Source organism: Rhinopithecus roxellana, chromosome 10 (genome assembly GCF_007565055.1).
Source record: "Rhinopithecus roxellana isolate Shanxi Qingling chromosome 10, ASM756505v1, whole genome shotgun sequence".
Lineage (NCBI taxonomy): Eukaryota > Metazoa > Chordata > Mammalia > Primates > Cercopithecidae > Rhinopithecus > Rhinopithecus roxellana.
Genome location: NC_044558.1, coordinates 62,366,117 through 62,388,782, shown reverse-complemented (window position 1 = coordinate 62,388,782; position 22,666 = coordinate 62,366,117). Strand labels below are relative to the sequence as shown.

The 22,666-nt window shown below is 56.5% G+C and overlaps 2 protein-coding genes across 4 annotated transcripts in view; one reads left to right on the top strand and one right to left on the bottom strand.

Annotated features, from left to right (window-relative positions):
• Nucleotides 1-4,669, top strand: part of TEX49 (testis expressed 49) — a 31,408-nt gene extending 26,739 nt beyond the window's left edge. Inside the window, exons 3-4 of one of the 2 annotated variants that reach the window (XM_010354177.2) lie at nucleotides 3,570-3,714; nucleotides 4,483-4,669. In XM_010354177.2, the coding sequence (XP_010352479.1) occupies nucleotides 3,570-3,714; nucleotides 4,483-4,531 (194 nt within the window). In that variant the 3' untranslated portion in view covers nucleotides 4,532-4,669. The remainder of the gene's footprint in view (nucleotides 1-3,569; nucleotides 3,715-4,482) is intronic. The other variant, XM_030938415.1, reaches the window with a different exon arrangement.
• A 405-nt stretch (nucleotides 4,670-5,074) lies between these two features.
• ADCY6 (adenylate cyclase 6) overlaps nucleotides 5,075-22,666 on the bottom strand; it is a 35,222-nt gene continuing 17,630 nt past the window's right edge. Inside the window, exons 10-22 of one of the 2 annotated variants that reach the window (XM_030938411.1) lie at nucleotides 15,484-15,509; nucleotides 15,118-15,265; nucleotides 14,772-14,869; nucleotides 14,503-14,590; nucleotides 14,212-14,328; nucleotides 13,750-13,908; nucleotides 13,282-13,460; nucleotides 12,311-12,346; nucleotides 12,098-12,227; nucleotides 11,491-11,754; nucleotides 10,223-10,427; nucleotides 7,814-7,938; nucleotides 5,075-7,594 (exon numbers count right to left, since the gene is read on the bottom strand). In XM_030938411.1, coding sequence (XP_030794271.1) covers nucleotides 7,469-7,594; nucleotides 7,814-7,938; nucleotides 10,223-10,427; nucleotides 11,491-11,754; nucleotides 12,098-12,227; nucleotides 12,311-12,346; nucleotides 13,282-13,460; nucleotides 13,750-13,908; nucleotides 14,212-14,328; nucleotides 14,503-14,590; nucleotides 14,772-14,869; nucleotides 15,118-15,265; nucleotides 15,484-15,509 — 1,701 coding nt within the window. In that variant the 3' untranslated portion in view covers nucleotides 5,075-7,468. The remainder of the gene's footprint in view (nucleotides 7,595-7,813; nucleotides 7,939-10,222; nucleotides 10,428-11,490; nucleotides 11,755-12,097; nucleotides 12,228-12,310; nucleotides 12,347-13,281; nucleotides 13,461-13,749; nucleotides 13,909-14,211; nucleotides 14,329-14,502; nucleotides 14,591-14,771; nucleotides 14,870-15,117; nucleotides 15,266-15,483; nucleotides 15,510-22,666) is intronic. The other variant, XM_030938412.1, reaches the window with a different exon arrangement.

The window sequence follows — 22,666 nt, the reverse complement described above, 5'->3', positions numbered from 1 at the left end:
CCAAGAGGCAGAGGTTGCAGTGAGCCGAGATGGCGCAGTTGCACTCCAACCTGGATGACACAGTGAGACTCCGTCTCAAAAAAAAAAAAAAAAAAAAAAAAAAAAAAAAATCGTGGGGCATGGTGGTGCTCACCTGTAGTCCCAGCTATTCAGGAGGCTGAGGTGGGAGAATCACTTAAGCCTGGCAGGTCAAGGCTGCCATGAGCTGTGATAGCGCTACTGCACTCCAGCCTGGGTGACAGAGCAAGACCATGTCTCAAAAAAAAAAAAAAAACCAAAAACTAAAAAGCATGTAGGACATCAAAGCATGATGTAGGCTGATAAAAAATAAAAATAAAAATAAACGTCACATAGTATATGATGCCATTTATATAACATTCTTTTTTTTTTTTTAAAGACAGGGTCTCACTCTGTTGCCCAGGCTAAGTACAATGGGACAATTTATAGCTCACTACAGTCTCAAACTCCTGGGCTCAAGTGATCCTCCCACCTCAACCTCCCGAGTAGCTGAGACTACAGGTGTCTGCCACTATGCCCAGCTTTTTTCTTTTTCTTTTTTTTTTTTAGACACAAGGTCTGGCTATTTTGCCCAGGCTGGTCTTGAACTCCCGGGCACTCCCAAGCACAGCAATCCTCCCGCTTCAGCCCCACAAAGTGCTGGAATTATAGGTGTGAGCCACCACACCAGGCCTTACAACATTCTTATATGACATTCTTATATAACATTCTTATATAACACTCTGTTTTTTGTTTGTTTGTTTGTTTTTTGTTTTTTTTTTTGAGACGGAGTCTCGCTCTGTCGCCCAGGCTGGAGTGCAATGGCACGATCTCAGCTCACTGCAACCTCCGCCTTCTTGGTTCAAGTGATTCTCCTGTCTCAGTATCCTGAGTAGCTGGAATTACAGGCACCCGCCACCAAGCCCGGCTAATTTTTGTATTTTTAGTAGAGACGGGGGTTTCACAATATTGGTCAGGCTGGTCTTGAACTCCTGACTTCAGGTGATCCACCTGCCTCGGCCTCCCAAAGTGCTGGGATTACAGGCATGAGCCACCACATCTGGCTCTTATAACATTCTTAAAACGACAAGATTACAGAAATGAAGAACAGATCACTGATTTTCAAAGCGGGACAGTGGGAGAGGGTGGCTATAAAATGCCAGCTCCAGGATGGGTGGTGATGGAACTATTCTGTATCAATGTATTCAATATATTAATATCATGTTGTGGTAGTGTACTATAGTTTTGTAAGCTGTAACCATTTTGGGGAAGAGTAAAGGGTACACATGATTTCCCTGTTTTTGTTTTTTTTTAAAATAGAGACAGGGTCTTGCTATGTTGCCCAGGCTGATCTTGAACTCCTGGGCTCAAGTGATTCTCCCAAAGTGCTGGGATTACAGGCATGAGCCATTGCACCTGGTTTCCCTGTACTAGTCGTTACAACTGTATGTGAACCTATAATTATAACAAAATTAAAGTTTAAAACCTAAAATACTTTCAGAAATCAAAACAGGCACATGTGGAAAGAGGGGTAATAAGTTATTTTGAACAGCAAAACTTTAATATTTTTCCATTTTAACTTTTTTGAGACAGAATCTTGCTCTGTTGCCCAGGCTGGAATGCAGTGGCACAATGATGGCTCACTGCAGCCTCAACAACCTCCCAGGCTCAAACGATCCTTCCCACCTCAGCCTTCCGAGTAGCTGGTACTACAGGCGTGCACCATCCCACTGGACTAATTTTTGTATTTTTTGTAGAAATGGGGTTTCAACACGTTGCCTGGTCTGGTCTGGAAGTCCTGGGCTCGAGTGATCCATCTGCCTCTTAAAGTGCTGGGATGGCCGGGCGCGGTGGCTCACGCCTGTAATCCCAGCACTTTGGGAGGCCGAGGTGGGCGGATCACGAGGTCAGGAGATGGAGACCATCCTGGCGAACATGGTGAAACCCCGTCTCTACTGAAAATACAAAAAAATTAGCCGGGTGTGGTAGCAGGCGCCTGTAGTCCCAGCTACTCGGGAGGCTGAGGCAGGAGAATGGCGTTAACCCGGGAGGCGGCGGAGCTTGCAGTGAGCGGAGATCGCGCCACTGCACTCCAGCCTGGGCAACAGAGCGAGACTCCGTCTCAAAAAAAATTAAAAAATAAAAAATAAATAAAGTGCTGGGATTACAGGTGAGCCACTACACCTGGCCTCTAATAGCAAAACTTAATAGCTTATTATTAATTAATAGGAAAATAAGCCAAAAAATGTAACATCTACTCAATGAATTATTAGGGATTTTTAAAAAATTATTATAAACACTGTATAGCAATCCAGAATATTAGGCTATAATTCTAAGTTTTAAAAATAAACAAATTTTATACTGGTAGAATTAGACTTATCCAAATAAATAGTAAAAGTACTTTTTTTCTCTCTTTTTTTTTTTTTTGTTTGAGACAGAGTCTTGCTCTGTCACCCTGGCTGGAGTGCAGTGCACGATCTCAGCTCACTGCAACCTCCGTCTCTCAGGTGTAAACAATTCTCCTGCCTCAGCCTCCCAAGTAGCTGGGATTACAGGCACCCACCACGATGCCCTGCTAATTTCTGTATTTTTGGTAGAGATGGGGTTTCACCACGTTGGCCAGGCTGGTCTCAAACTCCTGACCTCAAGTGATCTACCTGCCTCGGCCTCCAAAAGTGCTGGGATTATAGGCATGAGCCACCTCACCCAGCCAAAAGTACTTTTTTTTTTTTTTTTTTTTGAGACAGAGTTTTGCTCTTATTGCCCCAGTTGGAGTGCAATGGCACAATCTTAGCTCACCGCAACCTCTGCCTCCCAGGTTCAAGTGATTCTCCTGCCTCAGCCTCCTGAATAGCTGGGATTACAGGCATGCACCACCACGCACGGCTAATTTTTTTTTAAGTAGAGACGGGGTTTCTCCATGTTGGTCAGGTTGGTCTTGAACTCCCGACCTCAGGTGATCTGCCTGCCTCGGCCTCCCAAAGTGCTCAGATTACAGGTGTGAGCCACTGCACCCAGCCCAAAAGTACTTTTTCAAACAGCATCAGAGTCTGATATTACAAAAATTTAAGAATATTTAATACCACATCTAGAACATAATAGGCACTAGATAAATGACATCTATTAACAGCATCTAAACATGAGGTAGTATTAGTTAGGTTTCAGAGAATTACTTGGAGTGAGCAAAGGAAGCCATTTTTTCCAAGAGGAGGGAAGAGAATGAGGATGATTAAGCCAAGAAAAATAATAGATCAGTGGACCCCATCTTACACATTTCCCACATGGGTTGACCACCTGTTTTTCTACCATCTTAGCACTTGGGGAAAGCTCTCTTGGTGATGGGCTTACTAGCAGCAGGAAGAACCAAGACTGATTCATTTGACCATGAAGGATGTGAGATGCTGGAATCCGGAAGTGAAGCAGGGTGTGGTGACCACACTCCCAGGACCTCTCAGCACCTGGTCAGGCTGAGCAGTTGCTGGGCTGGGCTGGACTATTGCTGCCCTGAGGCAGAAAAGTGAGCCGAGAACTTGAAGGAATTAGATAACCTGCCCTTTCCCTCACCCATTCAGTTCCCAATCAGGTCTTCAGAATTCCCTTGACTGATGCTCAGAACTTCAGCTTCTGGCAGTCCCATGATCCAGGAGTGCATCCAGAGGAAACCATGCCATGGATCCGGAGCCCACGCCACTGTCTCATAAAAAGCGCGATGACCAGGTTAGGCTGGGAGGGGCATAAGGGTGGGGAGGTCAAGGGAAGTACTCCTTCCCTTTACTTCAGTCTTAGAGATTATTTCATCTCTGGTCAGTTAGGGAATTAGGAGAGATTTGAGTCTTACCAGAGAAAACTGGCCCCAGAATTTGGGCCGTGATGGCATTAAAAGGCGTTAAATATTTGTCTGTGTCTTTGTGTTCCTCTTTGTGGGTGTGACTTCTGAGCTGGTACAAAACAAGTGTCCATAGTATTCCTGTGGCAGTCCAATGCTGCTTTCATCGCTACCTCTCCACCTCTCAAATCACCATCCATTGGCAGTAGCCCCACTTTTTCATCACTACCCCTACTCATTCTGCCCTGAGGCGGTTTGGGGAGCTATTTATTTATTTATTTATTTATTTATTTATTTATTTATTTATTTACTGATACAGACGGAGTCTAGCTCTCACCCAGGCTGGAGGGCAGTGGCGCGATCTCAGCTCACTGCATCCTCTGCCGCCCAGGTTCAAGCAATTCTCCTGAATCAGCTCCTGAGTAGCTGGGATTATAGGCACCCACCACCGCGACCGGCTGATTTTTGTATTTTTAGTAGAGACGAGGTTTTACCATCTCGGCCAGGCTGGTCTTGAACTCCTAACCTTGTGATCCACCTGCCAGGGCCTCCCAAAGTGGTGTGAGCCACCGCGCCCAGCCTCTTAGGAGCTATTTTTAAGGATCTCCTGCTCTCCAGCCTGGCCTGGCTGAATCTCTCTCTGAATCTCTTCTTTCCAGGTTTATGGATCACTCTATTCTCAATGACAGAACCTTCAGTCTGTATTAAGAAGATATGGCTGCAGAAAGACAAGATGAATTGTGGCAAGAGTACAAAGAGGGGGGAAAGAAGGAGGTTTCCCAGTTCTGATGGCTGACTAATGGGAGGAGGAGATGGAGAAAGCAGAGTACACAGATTGGACTAAAAGTTGCTTGTGTGCACGGCGGGAGCTGTGGGGTCAGGGTGGGAGTGATTCCAGTGTCCAGGTTGTTGTGAGAGCTGGTGTGTGGGAGATTCCTGAATGAGCCAGACCTTGGAGTGAGAAGTCTGTGAGGGGCCAAGGCACTGGAAAGAACCACAGGCCTCATGCGTGGCAGGGGCCACACACAAATCTGGGAAGGCACATACTGGAGCTCATGAAGCTGAAAGGCCTTGAGTAGTCACACTCTCTGAAGATACTGCAGCTTCTCCTTAGCAGGGAGAAAGCCAGAGGAAGTCCTCTGACCACAGACGAGAGGCCCACAGACCCCTGGGGCAGGAGGTTGCCCCCTACACCAGGCTTTGTCACTTGTGACCCACCCAGGGCCCAGAACAGCTACAGAGAACAGGGAATTTTACAAAGAGTTTGATTTTATTGATATTTAAATATATTAAATATTTCACTGAAATACATGGTACACCATCCTCCCTCACCCCCACAGTGGTTACATTACAAAACCAAAGCCCATGGCCTCCCATCTCCTGACTCCTCCACCAACTGGGTGAGGAAAGGGGCAATGGTTGCCCAGGGGAAGGGCATGGCTGGCACTGTGGTACGGGGAGCCAGGGTGTGGACAGGCCCTCCCACCTGGCAAAAAGCAGAGACAAGCCACCCAAGGCTGAGGTCTTCCCACTCTGATCTACTTATACCCTCACCCCTACCCCATGGCACCAAGTAGTCTCTTCCTATCCCTTCCTATCCAGGGGTATGGCTGGGGGCAGGGGAGTAGATTTTCTGTCTGGAAAAACAAGTCTTTTCCCCTCCTTCAGCCATGACTAATGAAGTACCTGATGGCCCATTTGGTTGACGCATGAAGATGCCCAACGGAGGCAGTACCCAGAAACCAGGCCTCCACAGGGAGCTGGTGTTAGAGGGGCATGAGGAGGGGCAAGTGCACTGCCTGCCCCTTCCACTCCCAAACCCAGCAACTCTGAAAACCCTTCTCCTCTGCCTCTCTAGTCATTTCCAAGACAAAGTGATCTTCAAGCAAAATTCAGGCTAGTGCCTTTGGCTTAAATAGGTACAGACAGAGAAACTAAGGGACCAACAAATTCAGGCCACAGTCAAGGAGGTTGCAGGGAAAGGGGTAAAAGGAAGGCAAAGATAGGAAGGGAATCTAGAGTTCAACCTCCTAACCCTTCTGCCAGCCCTCAAGGTTTCACAAGGGGCTGGGGAGCCAGAAACATGCTAGACTCAGGCTGAAGGCTGGAGAAAGCCAAGTTTAAGGTTTCTTCCCCACCCCGTAGTACCAGTATCCGGGTCCTCAGAGGGATTCCATGCTACCCCAGCCCCAAAGCATACCATGTCCCAGGACACCATCTGGGGAAGCCAGGAAATTCCTGAGCCTCTGTCCATCAAACCCCAGACAGTTTAAGTGCTGGCATGGAGCACTGGGGCTCAAGCAAGCGCTTGGGTCCCTGCCACAGACAGGGAGAGTCATGCTGCACACATGGCCCCCAAACGGCACTTAGGGATTTGGCACAAAAAGGACTCCTCTCCCTCCTTTTGCTAGCACACCCCATCCCACTCCTGTGTAATCTGGGCATCTCTCTACATCCCCTGAAATAGGAAACCCTGCTTTATTCCCAGAGGACAGAGGCCCACAGGAGAGAGGCAACCTGGGGTGGAGAGCTGAGGAGCAGGAGCACAAGGACTCACACAGACCTGGAAAACAGATATGCACACAAAGACCAACATGCACACACAGTTACACAAACACACAGGCCCTCCCCAACACCAGAGACTTGGGAGGGCAGGTTTGGGATCAGGGTCATCTTTCTCCATGCCCTGACCCTTTTCTATTTGGCAACAGAAGAGGGAGAGATGCTCCATGCCCCCTTGCCAGTAGACAGCAAGAGAGCACTGGGGCAGAGTGACCTGATCTGGACCCCGCTGGGGTCCTCAGATCAGAGTCTGGCACTGCCCCAGCCCTGGCCTGCCTGCTCTTTGGCACCTGCAGGTGAACTTCCAGCTCCTGACCTGATATCCCCACACACAGGCTTGCTCTCTGAGCATTTTCACAGTACCAGTGAGGCCAGACGCCCCGTTCCCTGGAGCGTGCAGGAACTGGGGCTAAATCTAAGCTGTCAGAGGTCCCTTTGTTCCCCTTTGGGGACAGATTGTGGGACTAGAATTTGGCACATGGAAACATTCTCCTGAAATATGGCCAAAGCTGGCTCCCCAGAGCATCTCCCTCCTCTGCTCTGTGCCTAGGAGGGACACCTGGCTGGGGTGGGGAAGTGCCCAGGACCAGTGCTGGGGACGCAGGTATTGCAAAGGCAAGCATGGAATAGGCACTCCTCATGCCTGTCTTTGTACAAAATATTGTACAAAATATTCCCAGGAAAAAAGAGGGAAAAGAAGGGCCCAGCCCTGAACCTGCTGCCCAGACAGACAGGGAAGGGTAGGCATGGCAAGCTGCCATTTTAATCCCTCAGGCAAGAGGCCTCCTTCTGCTTCTGCTACTGACCCCTCCCCTGCTCCCAAAAGCTGGAAGATTGGAGAGGGAACAGCCCTACCCCAAGTAAGAAGGAAAGTCACTTGCATAATCCTCTTGGTAGGTAGCCCCTTGTTTTCCAGCTTGAGGGTAGACGAGCATGATCCAAGCACAGCCTGCTGGGATGTTCCCTTTTGTGGTTAGCAGGGTCTGGAGGCTCAGTGCCCCCTGCCACAGCTCCACCCAGCGAGCACAGAGTCCACTCAATGCCCACCTTGATCCCTTCAGCTGAATTTGTGGCTGGGTCCTGCTAACTGCTGGGGCCCCCATTGAGGAAGTAGGTGGTCATCTCCCCCTTGCCCTTCACCTTGACCACCCCTCGACACTCCAGCTGGTAGCCCTTGGCAGCTAGAACCTGGTACAGGTCCGTGGTCACCTGGGGGAGTGGGAGGGGAGCCCGCTTAGCCTGGAATCCTTCCTGCTGCATTTGCAGGGGCCCAGGGGTTCTCTAGTCAGGCTAGCTCCCTTCCCCCAACCCCCACCCCACCATACACAGAACACTAGCCACCCTACCCCTGTCCTAGCAGACTGCAGAGACACCGTAGAAGCCCTCTGGGCCCACCTGCCTCCCAGCCCCTGCTCATATTCCCCTCACCTGGATTCGGTCGGGGACCCCCGTGCTGTCCATACGACTAGAGACATTCACTGTGTTCCCCCAGATGTCATACTGCGGCTTCCGAGCCCCAATGACACCTGCCACGACTGGGCCCATGTTCAGCCCTGAGGTGGGGAGAACAGCAAGAGACTAGAGCATGCTCCAGGGTAAACCCAGGGAGATATCCCACCTCCTGGAACAGGTAGAAGGACCCAGAGAAAAAAATGGAAAAAGGACAAGTCTCCTGGTTGTAAAGAACAATCTAGTTCAAGACCAGCCTGGCCAACATGGTGAAACCCCATCTCTACAAAAAAATGTAAAAATTAGCTGGGCATGGTGGTACACGCTTGTAGTCCCAGCTACTGAGGAGGCTGAGGTGAGAGAACAGATTGATTGATTAAGCCTGGGAGTTGATGCTGCAGGGAGCTGTGATTGTGCCACAGCACTCTAGCCTGGTGACAGAGCAAATAAATCCCCGTCTCAAAAACCCAAAAAAAAACAAACAAAAACACCCGAAGACCTGAGCACCTCAGTTTAGGAGCTCCCCTGAGTCAAGGCAGCCATGCTATAACAGTAATCTCCTGAATGCCTGTTCCATGCCAACCACTCTAGTAAGCATTTTACATGGCTTCATCCTTTCTTTTTTTTCTTTTTGAGATGGAGTCTTGCTCTGTTGCCCAGCATGGAGTACAGTGGCACGATCTCGGCTCACTGCAACCTCTGCCTCCCAGAATCAAGAGATTCTCCTGCCTCAGCCTCCTGAGTAGCTGGGATTACAGACACGTACCACCACACCCAGCTAATTTGTGTGTTTGTTTGTTTTTTGAGACGTAGTCTTGCTCTGTCGCCCAGGCTAGAGTGCAATGCTGCGATCTCGGCTCACTGCAATCTCTGCCTCCCAGGTTCACGCCATTCTTCTGTCTCAGCCTCCCAAGTAGCTGGGACTGCAGGCGCCCACCACCATGCCCGGATAATTTTTTGTATTTTTAGTAGAGACGGGGTTTCACCATGTTAGCCAGGATGGTCTTGATCTCCTGACCTTATGATCCGCCCGCCTCGGTCTTCCAAAGTGCTGGGATTACAGGCGTGAGCCACCGCGCCCGGCCCTATTTTTTTTTTTTTAAGTAGAGACAGGGTTTCACTATGTTGGCCAAGCTAGTCTTGAACTCCTGACCTCATCATCTGCCCATCTCAGCCTCCCAAAGTGCTGGGATTACAGGCATGAGCCACTGCACCCTGCCTGGCTTCATCCTTTTAACACCTCTAAAAGGTAGGTATTTTTATCCCCATTTTATAGATAAGGTAACTGAAGCTTAGAGAAGTTAGAAGACTGGGCCGGGCGCGGTGGCTCAAGCCTTTAATCCCAGCACTTTGGGAGGCCGAGACGGGCGGATCACGAGGTCAGGAGATCGAGACCATCCTGGCTAACACGGTGAAACCCCGTCTCTACTAAAAAATACAAAAAACTAGCTGGGCGAGGTGGCGGGCGCCTGTAGTCTCAGCTACTCGGGAGGCTGAGGCAGGAGAATGGCGTAAACCCGGGAGGCGGAGCTTGCAGTGAGCTGAGATCCGGCCACTGCACTCCAGCCTGGGCAACAGAGCGAGACTCCGTCTCAAAAAAAAAAAAAAAAAAAAAAAGAAGTTAGAAGACTTCTCAAATAAGCCAGTAAATGGAACAGCCAGAATTCAAACCAGATAGTCTGACTTCCATCCACCGGTTCATTTGAGAGGAAGTACCTCTTATCGGACTGGTCACATATAAGGGCAGAAGTATTCAAGTTTAGATAAACGTGATTTTTAATCCCAGCTCTGCCACTTACTAGTTGTTTGACCTTGGGCAAGTTATTTAATCTGAGAGTCAGTCTCTATCCAATGAAAGGGGATAGTAATATCAGTATTAAAGTATGCTCAAAAATGTCTAGGACAGTGCCTAATGATCTCTGTTCTTTTTTTTTTTTTTTTTTGAGACGGAGTCTGGCTCTGTCGCCCAGGCTGGAGTGCAGTGGCCAGATCTCAGCTCACTGCAAGCTCCGCCTCCTGGGCTTATGCCATTCTCCTGCCTCAGCCTCCCAAGTAGCTGGGACTACAGGCGCCCACCACCTCGCCCAGCTAGTTTTTTGTATTTTTTTAAGTAGAGATGGGGTTTCACCGTGTTAGCCAGGACGGTCTCGATCTCCCGACCTCGTGATCCGCCCGTCTCGGCCTCCCAAAGTGCTGGGATTACAGGCTTGAGCCACCGCGTCCGGCCTGATCTCTGTTCTTAATATCAGACTTGATATAGGAGGTCAGAGGGAAGAAAACCCCACAGGAGCCCTGATGGGAAATCTGTGATCCCATCCCCAGCCTATAATCCCAGCTTCAACCAGAAACAGTCCTGGGAAAACCTGCCAAGCAACCAAGCCCTCTTACCAATCTTCATCTGGAAATTGTTGAAGGAGTGCTCATTGATGTGCTTCATCTGCTCCATGAGCCGCATGGCGTAGTCAGCCAGGGCAGTGATGTGGGAGCGGCCCACCTGATCGTAGGTGCTGGCGTTCAGCCCTGAGGCAGCCATGTAGGTGCTACCAATTGTCTTGATCTTTTCCAGCTGCCGGAACCGCTCCTCGCTGATGATCTGAACAACACATGGGGACCTGGCTGTCAAGGCAAAGACCCCAAACCCAGCCCTGCCCCAACACTCATTTCTTGCCTCGCCTTGCCTCCCTTGCCCACTTCCCTGTCTCAAGAGCCCCCTTCCAGCTGCTGCTATCAGTGTAAGACTGACGAGCTGGGAAAACAGGCCCCCTAGGACTCCAAGCAGGACTTGGGCATATAGCTTAAGAAGATCTCTCCCGTAGCTCACTCACAGAACACAGACACACAGGTGGGATATTAAGCAATTTCTCCAATCCTCACCTTCCGGGATACTGAGTCCCAGGATGAGCAAGTGACCTCCCTCCAGAACAGTGAACAGCCCATTCCTGACCTGGATGTTCAGGACACTACCTCACATTTTGCTTCAATTTTCTCTATTCAGAGGACCATCTTGCTTGGCTGGTCTCATGAGGTTCTGCCCACAGACCATTGCCTTCTTCTTCAGTGACATCCACCTGGTACCTATCTTATCCCCCTACAGATCAAGTCCTCCCCTGCTCCCCGACAATGATGACCCTGCCCCATTAGGGCTGACCCCCTTGATGCCTTTGACACCTTCATGGGTTCTTTTTTTTTTTTTTTTTTTTTTTTGAGACGGAGTCTCGCTCTGTTGCCCAGGCTGGAGTGCAGTGGCGCGATCTCAGCTCACTGCAAGCTCCGCCTCCCGGGTTCATGCCATTCTCCTGCCTCAGCCTCCCAAGTAGCTGGGACTACAGGCGCCCGCCACCTTGCCCGGCTAATATTTTGTATTTTTAGTAGAGCTGGGGTTTCACCGTGTTAGCCAAGATGGTCTCAATCTCCTAACCTCATAATCCACCCACCTCGGCCTCCCAAAGTGCTGGGATTACAGGTATGAGCCACCGCGCCTGGCCCCTTCATGGGTTCTTACCTCTACCTCCACTATGCCTGCCCTTACCCCTACCCCTGATGCCTCTGAGTCCCATCAAATCTCTCTTTCTCTTCCCAGTGCCACTCGCCCCTTCTAATCCCTGGTCTCCAAGTCCCCCCGATTCTCTGCCAGCACCAGCCAACTGGACAAGTACCTCATCAAAGTCAGCGATGATCTCGTTGAGCAGCCGCAGGCACTCGACACCCTCATTGTTTGCCTCCAGCTCCACATAGAACTCAGAGAAGTTGGCAATGGAGGCAAACATAACAGCCACACACTCACACGACTGATAGTAGAGTTCATCATTGCGACGCTCCCGGGCCAGGAAGTGGGCGGCCACGTCCTTGGGCAGAATGTTATGCAGCAGCCTCCGGTTGTATGCCTGTAGCTCCTCCATCTCCTCCTTCTCCCCTGTTGCCTGTGGACACCACACCCATCACCCATTGACCGACATTCACAAGGGGTGGGTGTGGTGGCCAAGGCTTGGAAGTGGGGGTCAGAGGGAATCACATAGAGGAAGAAAGGCACGTACAGATGAGGCCTAAAGGACAGGCAAAGGGGTAAAGGGGGCAGGTACAGGATGGGGCAAGGAGGAAGGGATGGGCACAGAGAAGGCATGAAACCAGGGTGGGCCTAGGGGCGGCCTGAGGCTTAGCCAGCTAGCAGGAGATACGTTTCTGGCCTGGCCCAGGCTCCACCCCTAGGTTCCTCCTCTTCCCCCAAAGGCCCACCAAAGGCCCACCAAAGGCCCACTCGGTCACCTGTAGTTTCCAGAGGAAGTCTAGGCGGGCAGTCGACTCCACCTGCTGAGCATGCAGATACAGCGCCAGCGCAAACACCAGCAGAATCACAGGGGTCATATATTTGAGGGCCACCCTCCCTGCAGCTGGACTAAGGATAAGCAGAGACATGCTTGGTGTCTGAAGGAGGCATCTAATGGCCCTACCCTTTGCTGCCTCGGAGCCCTCACTTACCAGTCCAGCCCATCAAAGGTCTCATTGGAAGAAGCCCTGGCAAGAGGAGAGAAGAGACAAAGTCATCAGTGCTTCCTGAGTTGCTGGGTGGGCACATGGAAGGGGAGATACAGACTGCATTTACTAAGCACATACTAGAAATCAGGCATTGGGCCAGGGCTTTTACTTACATTAATTAACTAAGAGGAGAGGTTAAGAAAACCTCTACTCTTAGAGACTCCTCCACTTACCAGCTATGTGACCTGAGACAAGTCGTTTAATTCTCTAAGCCTCCTTCCCCATCAGTACAACAGGGATCGGATTTAAATAATGTATGTAAAAGGCTTAGCACAGTTCCTGCCATACAGTAAGCCTTCCATAAATGTCAGTTACTATAATCTTTACAACTACTCTGTGATTTAGGTGACAGTGCCATTTTACAGATGAGGAAATTGAGGCTCAGAGAAGCTAACTCACCTGTCTAAGGTCACACAGCTAATGAGCAGCAGAGCAGGGATTCAAACCCAGCAGACACCAGAGGCTTTTTCTACTACAACAAGCTACGGCCACATATCAAAGGAATGGGGTTTTGCAGGGGAAAAGCCAGTGTGATGTCCCAGGCAAAGCCCCCAAGCAGGAGTCAGAAGCTTTGGTTCCTAGCCAGAGCCCTGCCACCAAGCAGCTGTATGTCCTATGGGTGGTTAAGATGGTGGATGTGAAAGCACCATGCAAATACAAGAGGGAATTTTTTTTTTTTTTTTTTTTTTTTTTAGTGTCTAGCCTAAAGACACAAGGATTTCCCAGGACTGGGGTTTCCTTGGGGTAACTATTTGGGGTCACATGCTGGGAACTCCTCCATCTCCTCCCTTTCCCCCACAGGGGAGTTGTGGCATTCCAAGAGCACAAGGGGCCTGGGCACCAGAGAGGCTCACAGTGACCCAGCAAGGTCAGGGAAGTTCCTGGGGTATTAAAGAACCTGAGAATAAACTCACAAGCCATGGACGCCAAGCAGTAGGTCATAGTTGTCAAAGATGGTGGCTGGGGGACCCAGCAGAAGCAGCACCAAATAGATGAGCCCCAAGACAAAGACCATGGCCAACTTCCCGATGCTGCTGATGTGCAGGAAGACAGAGCTGGCCAAGAGACTCAGCAGCACGCTCCCGATGAAGTACTGCGGGGGCAGAGGCAGCACTGGGTGAAGGCAGAGGCCACAGCACCCTTGGGCAGGGAGAGCCCTGCACTCTCCTGCCTGACCTAACCTTTCTGCCACACCCCTCAAACCCCCATATCCTCCACCTTCCATGTCCAGCCCCTACACCACACCAGGGCCCCTGGTTGCTCCTAGTGTGGGACACTCTGGTGAGTTCCTGGGTCCCCAGCACCCATCACCAGGTCTGGCACAGAAGGGCCAATGTCTGTGCCAGGACAGCCCCCCCACCGCCTGAGCACTGCTTGAACACCTCAGGGAAGCTGCAGGTGGGCGTGGTGCCCTCACACAGGGGAGCATCCAGGCCCAGAGAGTAATTGAGCTGCTGCAGGTGGCAGGCAGTGATGTCAGCAGGTGTTAAATTCAGCATCCGGGCTGCACAGGTCCGTATGGGGGTGTGATTACAGGTGAACTGCAAAAGTAGAGGGGTATATCAGGATAGCCAAGGAGGGGAAGGGTTGCAAGGTACCTGGTGAAGCCATGTACCCTGCCCTGGGCTATGCCCAGGTACCTTATACCCCATGGGCCTTAGTACTGACTCAGAGATGACAAGAGGTTGGGAGAACAAGGAGGGAGAACTGGAGTTAACCTTGCCCTATTCTGGGAGGGGGCTCCCTGAGGGCAGAAAATATGTCCTATTCCCCTCTGTACCCGCAGTGTCCAGGACAGTGCTTGGCACAGAGCGGAGGTGGGAGAATTCCCACTGGACCCTTACCATGTTGGCAATGGCAGAAGTGAACACAAGCAGGACGGAAAAGATGCCAACTGCGGTGCTATGTGCCCGTGAGCGAACGATGCTGCGGGACAGATGTTGCAGGGCCTTAGGGAACAGCTAGAGGAATCAAGAGACGAAGAGTTGAAGGTTGTATCAGCCAAGAAGGAAGGCCAACCAGGGATGGGGCCCAGTGGAACAGGCATGGCCTTCTCCTCCCTCTCGCCATGTGACCTCCTCCCTGTCTGGAGTCCAGCCTGCCCTCCCAACAGCCTCAGAAGTCCCCCTACGTACAGAACCACAGGAGTACACGGCACAGATCAGCACGGTGACCAGCAGCAGCAGGAAGATGCTGGCATAGATCCCAAGCATCAAGATGGAGCTGGGGCAGAACAGGGCCAGAAAAATCATTTAATTCTGGAAGACCTGGGCATTCTTGTCCCACCCTCTGGAACAAGCAGGGATGCAGGCTCCAGGGATTGTGGGCTCGTGTGGGTATGTAGGAAGCTTCTGGGAAGCGGTGGAGAAGAGAGAAGCTAAGAGAGGAAGGGCAGGACTCTCACTGTGGGAAGATGAGAAGCTGGATGAAGCAGATGAAGCAGAAGACCAACAGGGCACAGGCAACGTAGGCTCCGAAGCGGGGATCCACCTTCCGGGAGTACTGAGGGAGAGGAGGCTGAGCTGGGTGCTGGGCCCTCCCTAAGGAAGGCAGGGACAGCAAGGACAGGGCACTACCAGGCGTCTCAACACGGAGGAGATGCAGTTGGCCCAACTGACGAAATCCCCACCCTGCTCTGTGGTCCCTTCTCCATGCCCCAGAAACACCTGTGCCCTCACCTGTGCTCAGCCTTCCCTGCCACGACCTGCCCGTCCCCCAGCCCTTGTCCTTCTGCCCTGTATCCCTGAAACCTTCTTCTCAAGATCCTCTCTCTGGAAGGTGAGCAGAAACCGGCGCACATGGTCCTTCCGCAGCTGATCAATGCTGCGGGCATCGATGGCACGGCTCAGGAATTCATCCACCTCATCCTCAGGGTTCAGGGCATCTTGGGTGCCCCGGCTGAGGGCAGGAGACATGGCTTCACCAGATGCATGGGCATGGCCACGTGAGAAACAATGAAAGGAAAGGTACGGGCAGCACCCAAGGGAGGGAGGGAGAGCTGGGGTGTGGCTCCTGCTCACATACAACACACCTAAAGTCGGGGAAAAGGAGGATTTTGGCTCCCCCCAGTCCCATCCCAGGGTGCAAGTGCCTTCTCCCTCAATAACCTGACTTACTTGTCTTTGCTGGAATCATCAATGCCCTGGAGAAAGGGACAGAGTGTGGAGTGAGGTGAAGGGCCAACAACCTTCATCTCTGCAGCCCCTTCTCCCACCCAACACCGTGCTGAGGGTGTCCCGGCCCCTTCTCCCACCCAACACCGTGCTGAGGGTGTCCCGGCCCCTTCTCCCACCCAACACCGTGCTGAGGGTGTCCCGGCCCCTTCTCCCACCCAACACCGTGCTGAGGGTGTCCCCGGCCCCTTCTCCCACCCAACACCGTGCTGAGGGTGTCCCCGGCCCCTTCTCCCACCCAACACTGTGCTGAGGGTGTCCCCGGCCCCTTCTCCCACCCAACACGGTGCTGAGGGTGTCCCCGGCCCCTTCTCCCACCCAACACGGTGCTGAGGGTGTCCCCGGCCCCTTCTCCCACCCAACACCGTGCTGAGGGTGTCCCCGGCCCCTTCTCCCACCCAACACCGTGCTGAGGGCGTCCCCGGCCCCTTCTCCCACCCAACACCGTGCTGAGGGCATCCCCGGCCCCTTCTCCCACCCAACACCGTGCTGAGGGTGTCCCCGGCCCCTTCTCCCACCCAACACCTGTGCTGAGGGTGTCCCCGGCCCCTTCTCCCACCCAACACTGTGCTGAGGGTGTCCCCGGCCCCTTCTCCCACCCCAACACTGTGCTGAGGGTGTCCCCGGCCCCTTCTCCCACCCAACACTGTGCTGAGGGTGTCCCGGCCCCTTCTCCCACCCAACACTGTGCTGAGGGTGTCCCCGGCCCCTTCTCCCACCCAACACTGTGCTGAGGGTGTCCCGGCCCCTTCTCCCACCCAACACCGTGCTGAGGGTGTCCCCGGCCCCTTCTCCCACCCAACACTGTGCTGAGGGTGTCCCGGCCCCTTCTCCCACCCAACACCGTGCTGAGGGCGTCCCCGGCCCCTTCTCCCACCCAACACCGTGCTGAGGGCGTCCCCGGCCCCTTCTCCCACCCAACACCGTGCTGAGGGCGTCCCCGGCCCTTCTCCCACCCAACACCTGTGCTGAGGGTGTCCCCGGTCCCCTTCTCCCACCCAACACTGTGCTGAGGGTGTCCCGGCCCCTTCTCCCACCCAACACTGTGCTGAGGGTGTCCCCGGCCCCTTCTCCCACCCAACACTGTGCTGAGGGTGTCCCGGCCCCTTCTCCCACCCAACACTGTGCTGAGGGTGTCCCGGCCCCTTCTCCCACCCAACACTGTGCTGAGGGTGTCCCGGCCCCTTCTCCCACCCAACACTGTGCTGAGGGTGTGCCCGGCCCCTTCTCCCACCCAACACTGTGCTGAGGGTGTCCCGGCCCCTTCTCCCACCCAACACTGTGCTGAGGGTGTCCCCGGCCCCTTCTCCCACCCAACACTGTGCTGAGGGTGTCCCCGGCCCCTTCTCCCACCCAACACTGTGCTGAGGGTGTCCCCGGCCCCTTCTCCCACCCAACACTGTGCTGAGGGTGTGCCCGGCCCCTTCTCCCACCCAACACTGTGCTGAGGGTGTCCCGGCCCCTTCTCCCACCCAACACTGTGCTGAGGGTGTGCCCGGCCCCTTCTCCCACCCAACACTGTGCTGAGGGTGTCCCGGCCCCTTCTCCCACCCAACACTGTGCTGAGGGTGTCCCCGGCCCCTTCTCCCACCCAACACTGTGCTGAGGGTGTCCCCGGCCCCTTCTCCCACCCAACACCGTGCTGAGGGTGTCCCGGCCCCTTCTCCCACCCAACACCGTGCTGAGGGTGTCCCGGCCCTTCTCCCACCCAACACCGTGCTGAGGGTGTCCCCGGCCCCTTCTCCCACCCAACACCGTGCTGAGGGTGTCCCCGGCCCCTTCTCCCACCCAACACCGTGCTGAGGGTGTCCCCGGCCCCTTCTCCCACCCAACACCGTGCTGAGGGCGTCCCCGGCCCCTTCTCCCACCCAACACCGTGCTGAGGGCGTCCCCGGCCCCTTCTCCCACCCAACACCGTGCTGAGGGCGTCCCCGGCCCCTTCTCCCACCCAACACCGTGCTGAGGCGTCCCCGGCCCCTTCTCCCACCCAACACCGTGCTGAGGGCGTCCCCGGCCCCTTCTCCCACCCAACACCGTGCTGAGGGCGTCCCCGGCCCCTTCTCCCACCCAACACTGTGCTGAGGGCGTCCCCGGCCCCTTCTCCCACCCAACACTGTGCTGAGGGCTGTCCCCGGCCCCTTCTCCCACCCAACACTGTGCTGAGGGCGTCCCCGGCCCCTTCTCCCACCCAACACTGTGCTGAGGGCGTCCCGGCCCCTTCTCCCACCCAACACTGTGCTGAGGGCGTCCCCGGCCCCTTCTCCCACCCAACACTGTGCTGAGGGCGTCCCCGGCCCCTTCTCCCACCCAACACTGTGCTGAGGGCGTCCCGGCCCCTTCTCCCACCCAACACTGTGCTGAGGGCGTCCCCGGCCCCTTCTCCCACCCAACACTGTGCTGAGGGCGTCCCCGGCCCCTTCTCCCACCCAACACTGTGCTGAGGGCGTCCCGGCCCCTTCTCCCACCCAACACTGTGCTGAGGGCGTCCCGGCCCCTTCTCCCACCCAACACTGTGCTGAGGGCGTCCCGGCCCCTTCTCCCACCCAACACTGGCTGAGGGTGTCCCGGCCCCTTTCTACCCCACCCAACACTGTGCTGAGGGTGTCCCGGCCCTTCTCCCACCCAACACTGTTCTGAGGTGTCCCGGCCCCTTCTCCCACCCAACACTGTGCTGAGGGTGTCCCCGGCCCCTTCTCCCACCCAACACTGTGCTGAGGGTGTCCCGCCCCTTCTCCCACCCAACACTGTGATGAGGGTGTCCCCGGCCCCCTTCTCCCACCCCAACACTGTGCTGAGGGGTGTCCCCGCCCCTTCTCCCACCCAACACTGTGCTGAGGTGTCCCCGGCCCCTTCTCCCACCCAACACTGTGCTGAGGGTGTCCCGGCCCCTTCTCCCACCAACACTGTGCTGAGGGTGTCCCCGGCCCCTTCTCCCACCCAACACTGTGCTGAGGTGTCCCCGGCCCCTTCTCCCACCCAACACTGTGCTGTGGGTGTCCCGGCCCCTTCTCCCACCCAACACTGTGCTGAGGGTGTCCCCGGCCCCTTCTCCCACCCAACACTGTGCTGAGGGTGTCCCCGGCCCCTTCTCCCACCCAACACTGTGCTGAGGGTGTCCCCGGCCCCTTCTCCCACCCAACACTGTGCTGAGGGTGTCCCGGCCCCTTCTCCCACCCAACACTGTGCTGAGGGTGTCCCCCGGCCCCTTCTCCCACCCAACACTGTGCTGAGGGTGTCCCGGCCCCTTCTCCCACCCAACACTGTGCTGAGGGTGTCCCCGGCCCCTTCTCCCACCCAACACTGTGCTGAGGGTGTCCCGGCCCCTTCTCCCACCCAACACTGTGCTGAGGGTGTCCCCGGCCCCTTCTCCCACCCAACACTGTGCTGAGGGTGTCCCCGGCCCCTTCTCCCACCCAACACTGTGCTGAGGGTGTCCCCGGCCCCTTCTCCCACCCCAACACTGTGCTGAGGGTGTCCCCGGCCCCTTCTCCCACCCCAACACTGTGCTGAGGGTGTCCCCGGCCCCTTCTCCCACCCCAACACTGTGCTGAGGGTGTCCCCGGCCCCTTCTCCCACCCCAACACTGTGCTGAGGGTGTCCCCGGCCCCTTCTCCCACCCCAACACTGTGCTGAGGGTGTCCCGGCCCCTTCTCCCACCCAACACTGTGCTGAGGGTGTCCCGGCCCCTTCTCCCACCCAACACTGTGCTGAGGGTGTCCCCGGCCCCTTCTCCCACCCAACCTGTGTGAGGGTGTCCCCGCCCCTTCTCCCACCCAACACTGTGCTGAGGGTGTCCCCGGCCCCTTCTCCCACCCAACACTGTGCTGAGGGTGTCCCCGGCCCCTTCTCCCACCCAACACTGTGCTGAGGGTGTCCCCGGCCCCTTCTCCCACCCAACACTGTGCTGAGGGTGTCCCGGCCCCTTCTCCCACCCAACACTGTGCTGAGGGTGTCCCCGGCCCCTTCTCCCACCCAACACTGTGCTGAGGGTGTCCCCGGCCCCTTCTCCCACCCAACACTGTGCTGAGGGTGTCCCGGCCCCTTCTCCCACCCAACACTGTGCTGAGGGTGTCCCCGGCCCCTTCTCCCACCCAACACTGTGCTGAGGGTGTCCCGGCCCCTTCTCCCACCCAACACTGTGCTGAGGGTGTCCCCGGCCCCTTCTCCCACCCAACACTGTGCTGAGGGTGTCCCCGGCCCCTTCTCCCACCCAACACTGTGCTGAGGGTGTCCCCGGCCCCTTCTCCCACCCAACACTGTGCTGAGGGTGTCCCCGGCCCCTTCTCCCACCCAACACTGTGCTGAGGGTGTCCCGGCCCCTTCTCCCACCCAACACTGTGCTGAGGGTGTCCCCGGCCCCTTCTCCCACCCCAACACTGTGCTGAGGGTGTCCCGGCCCCTTCTCCCACCCAACACTGTGCTGAGGGTGTCCCCGGCCCCTTCTCCCACCCAACACTGTGCTGAGGGTGTCCCCGGCCCCTTCTCCCACCCAACACTGTGCTGAGGGTGTCCCCGGCCCCTTCTCCCACCCCAACACTGTGCTGAGGGTGTCCCCGGCCCCTTCTCCCACCCCAACACTGTGCTGAGGGTGTCCCCGGCCCCTTCTCCCACCCCAACACTGTGCTGAGGGTGTCCCGGCCCCTTCTCCCACCCAACACTGTGCTGAGGGTGTCCCCGGCCCCTTCTCCCACCCAACACTGTGCTGAGGGTGTCCCCGGCCCCTTCTCCCACCCAACACTCTGCTGAGGGCGTCCCCGGCCCCTTCTCCCACCCCCAACACTGTGCTGAGGGCGTCCCCGGCCCCTTCTCCCACCCCAACACTGTGCTGAGGGCGTCCCCGGCCCCTTCTCCCACCCCAACACTGTGCTGAGGGCGTCCCCGGCCCCTTCTCCCACCCCAACACCTGTGCTGAGGGCGTCCCCGGCCCCTTCTCCCACCCCAACACCGTGCTGAGGGCGTCCCCGGCCCCTTCTCCCACCCCAACACCGTGCTGAGGGCGTCCCCGGCCCCTTCTCCCACCCAACACCGTGCTGAGGGCGTCCCCGGCCCCTTCTCCCACCCAACACCGTGCTGAGGGCGTCCCCGGCCCCTTCTCCCACCCAACACCGTGCTGAGGGCGTCCCCGGCCCCTTCTCCCACCCAACACCGTGCTGAGGGCGTCCCCGGCCCCTTCTCCCACCCAACACCGTGCTGAGGGCGTCCCCGGCCCCTTCTCCCACCCAACACCGTGCTGAGGGCGTCCCCGGCCCCTTCTCCCACCCAACACCTGTGCTGAGGGTGTCCCGGCCCCTTCTCCCACCCAACACTGTGCTGAGGGCGTCCCCGGCCCCTTCTCCCACCCAACACTGTGCTGAGGGCGTCCCCGGCCCCTTCTCCCACCCAACACTGTGCTGAGGGCGTCCCCGGCCCCTTCTCCCACCCAACACTGTGCTGAGGGCGTCCCCGGCCCCTTCTCCCACCCAACACTGTGCTGAGGGCGTCCCCGGCCCCTTCTCCCACCCAACACTGTGCTGAGGGCGTCCCCGGCCCCTTCTCCCACCCAACACTGTGCTGAGGGCGTCCCCGGCCCCTTCTCCCACCCAACACTGTGCTGAGGGCGTCCCCGGCCCCTTCTCCCACCCAACACTGTGCTGAGGGCGTCCCCGGCCCCTTCTCCCACCCAACACTGTGCTGAGGGCGTCCCCGGCCCCTTCTCCCACCCAACACTGTGCTGAGGGCGTCCCGGCCCCTTCTCCCACCCAACACTGTGCTGAGGGCGTCCCGGCCCCTTCTCCCACCCAACACTGTGCTGAGGGCGTCCCGGCCCCTTCTCCCACCCAACACTGTGCTGAGGGCGTCCCGGCCCCTTCTCCCACCCAACACTGTGCTGAGGGCGTCCCGGCCCCTTCTCCCACCCAACACTGTGCTGAGGGTGTCCCGGCCCCTTCTCCCACCCAACACTGTGCTGAGGGTGTCCCGGCCCCTTCTCCCACCCAACACTGTGCTGAGGGTGTCCCCGGCCCCTTCTCCCACCCAACACTGTGCTGAGGGTGTCCCGGCCCCTTCTCCCACCCAACACTGTGCTGAGGGTGTCCCCGGCCCCTTCTCCCACCCAACACTGTGCTGAGGGTGTCCCCGGCCCCTTCTCCCACCCAACACTGTGCTGAGGGTGTCCCCGGCCCCTTCTCCCACCCAACACTGTGCTGAGGGTGTCCCGGCCCCTTCTCCCACCCAACACTGTGCTGAGGGTGTCCCGGCCCCTTCTCCCACCCAACACTGTGCTGAGGGTGTCCCGGCCCCTTCTCCCACCCAACACTGTGCTGAGGGTGTCCCCGGCCCCTTCTCCCACCCAACACTGTGCTGAGGGTGTCCCGGCCCCTTCTCCCACCCAACACTGTGCTGAGGGTGTCCCGGCCCCTTCTCCCACCCAACACTGTGCTGAGGGTGTCCCGGCCCCTTCTCCCACCCAACACTGTGCTGAGGGTGTCCCCGGCCCCTTCTCCCACCCAACACTGTGCTGAGGGTGTCCCGGCCCCTTCTCCCACCCAACACTGTGCTGAGGGTGTCCCCGGCCCCTTCTCCCACCCAACACTGTGCTGAGGGTGTCCCGGCCCCTTCTCCCACCCAACACTGTGCTGAGGGTGTCCCCGGCCCCTTCTCCCACCCCAACACTGTGCTGAGGGTGTCCCCGGCCCCTTCTCCCACCCCAACACTGTGCTGAGGGTGTCCCCGGCCCCTTCTCCCACCCCAACACTGTGCTGAGGGTGTCCCCGGCCCCTTCTCCCACCCCAACACTGTGCTGAGGGTGTCCCCGGCCCCTTCTCCCACCCCAACACTGTGCTGAGGGTGTCCCCGGCCCCTTCTCCCACCCCAACACTGTGCTGAGGGTGTCCCCGGCCCCTTCTCCCACCCCAACACTGTGCTGAGGGTGTCCCCGGCCCCTTCTCCCACCCAACACTGTGCTGAGGGTGTCCCGGCCCCTTCTCCCACCCAACACTGTGCTGAGGGTGTCCCCGGCCCCTTCTCCCACCCAACACTGTGCTGAGGGTGTCCCCGGCCCCTTCTCCCACCCAACACTGTGCTGAGGGTGTCCCCGGCCCCTTCTCCCACCCAACACTGTGCTGAGGGTGTCCCCGGCCCCTTCTCC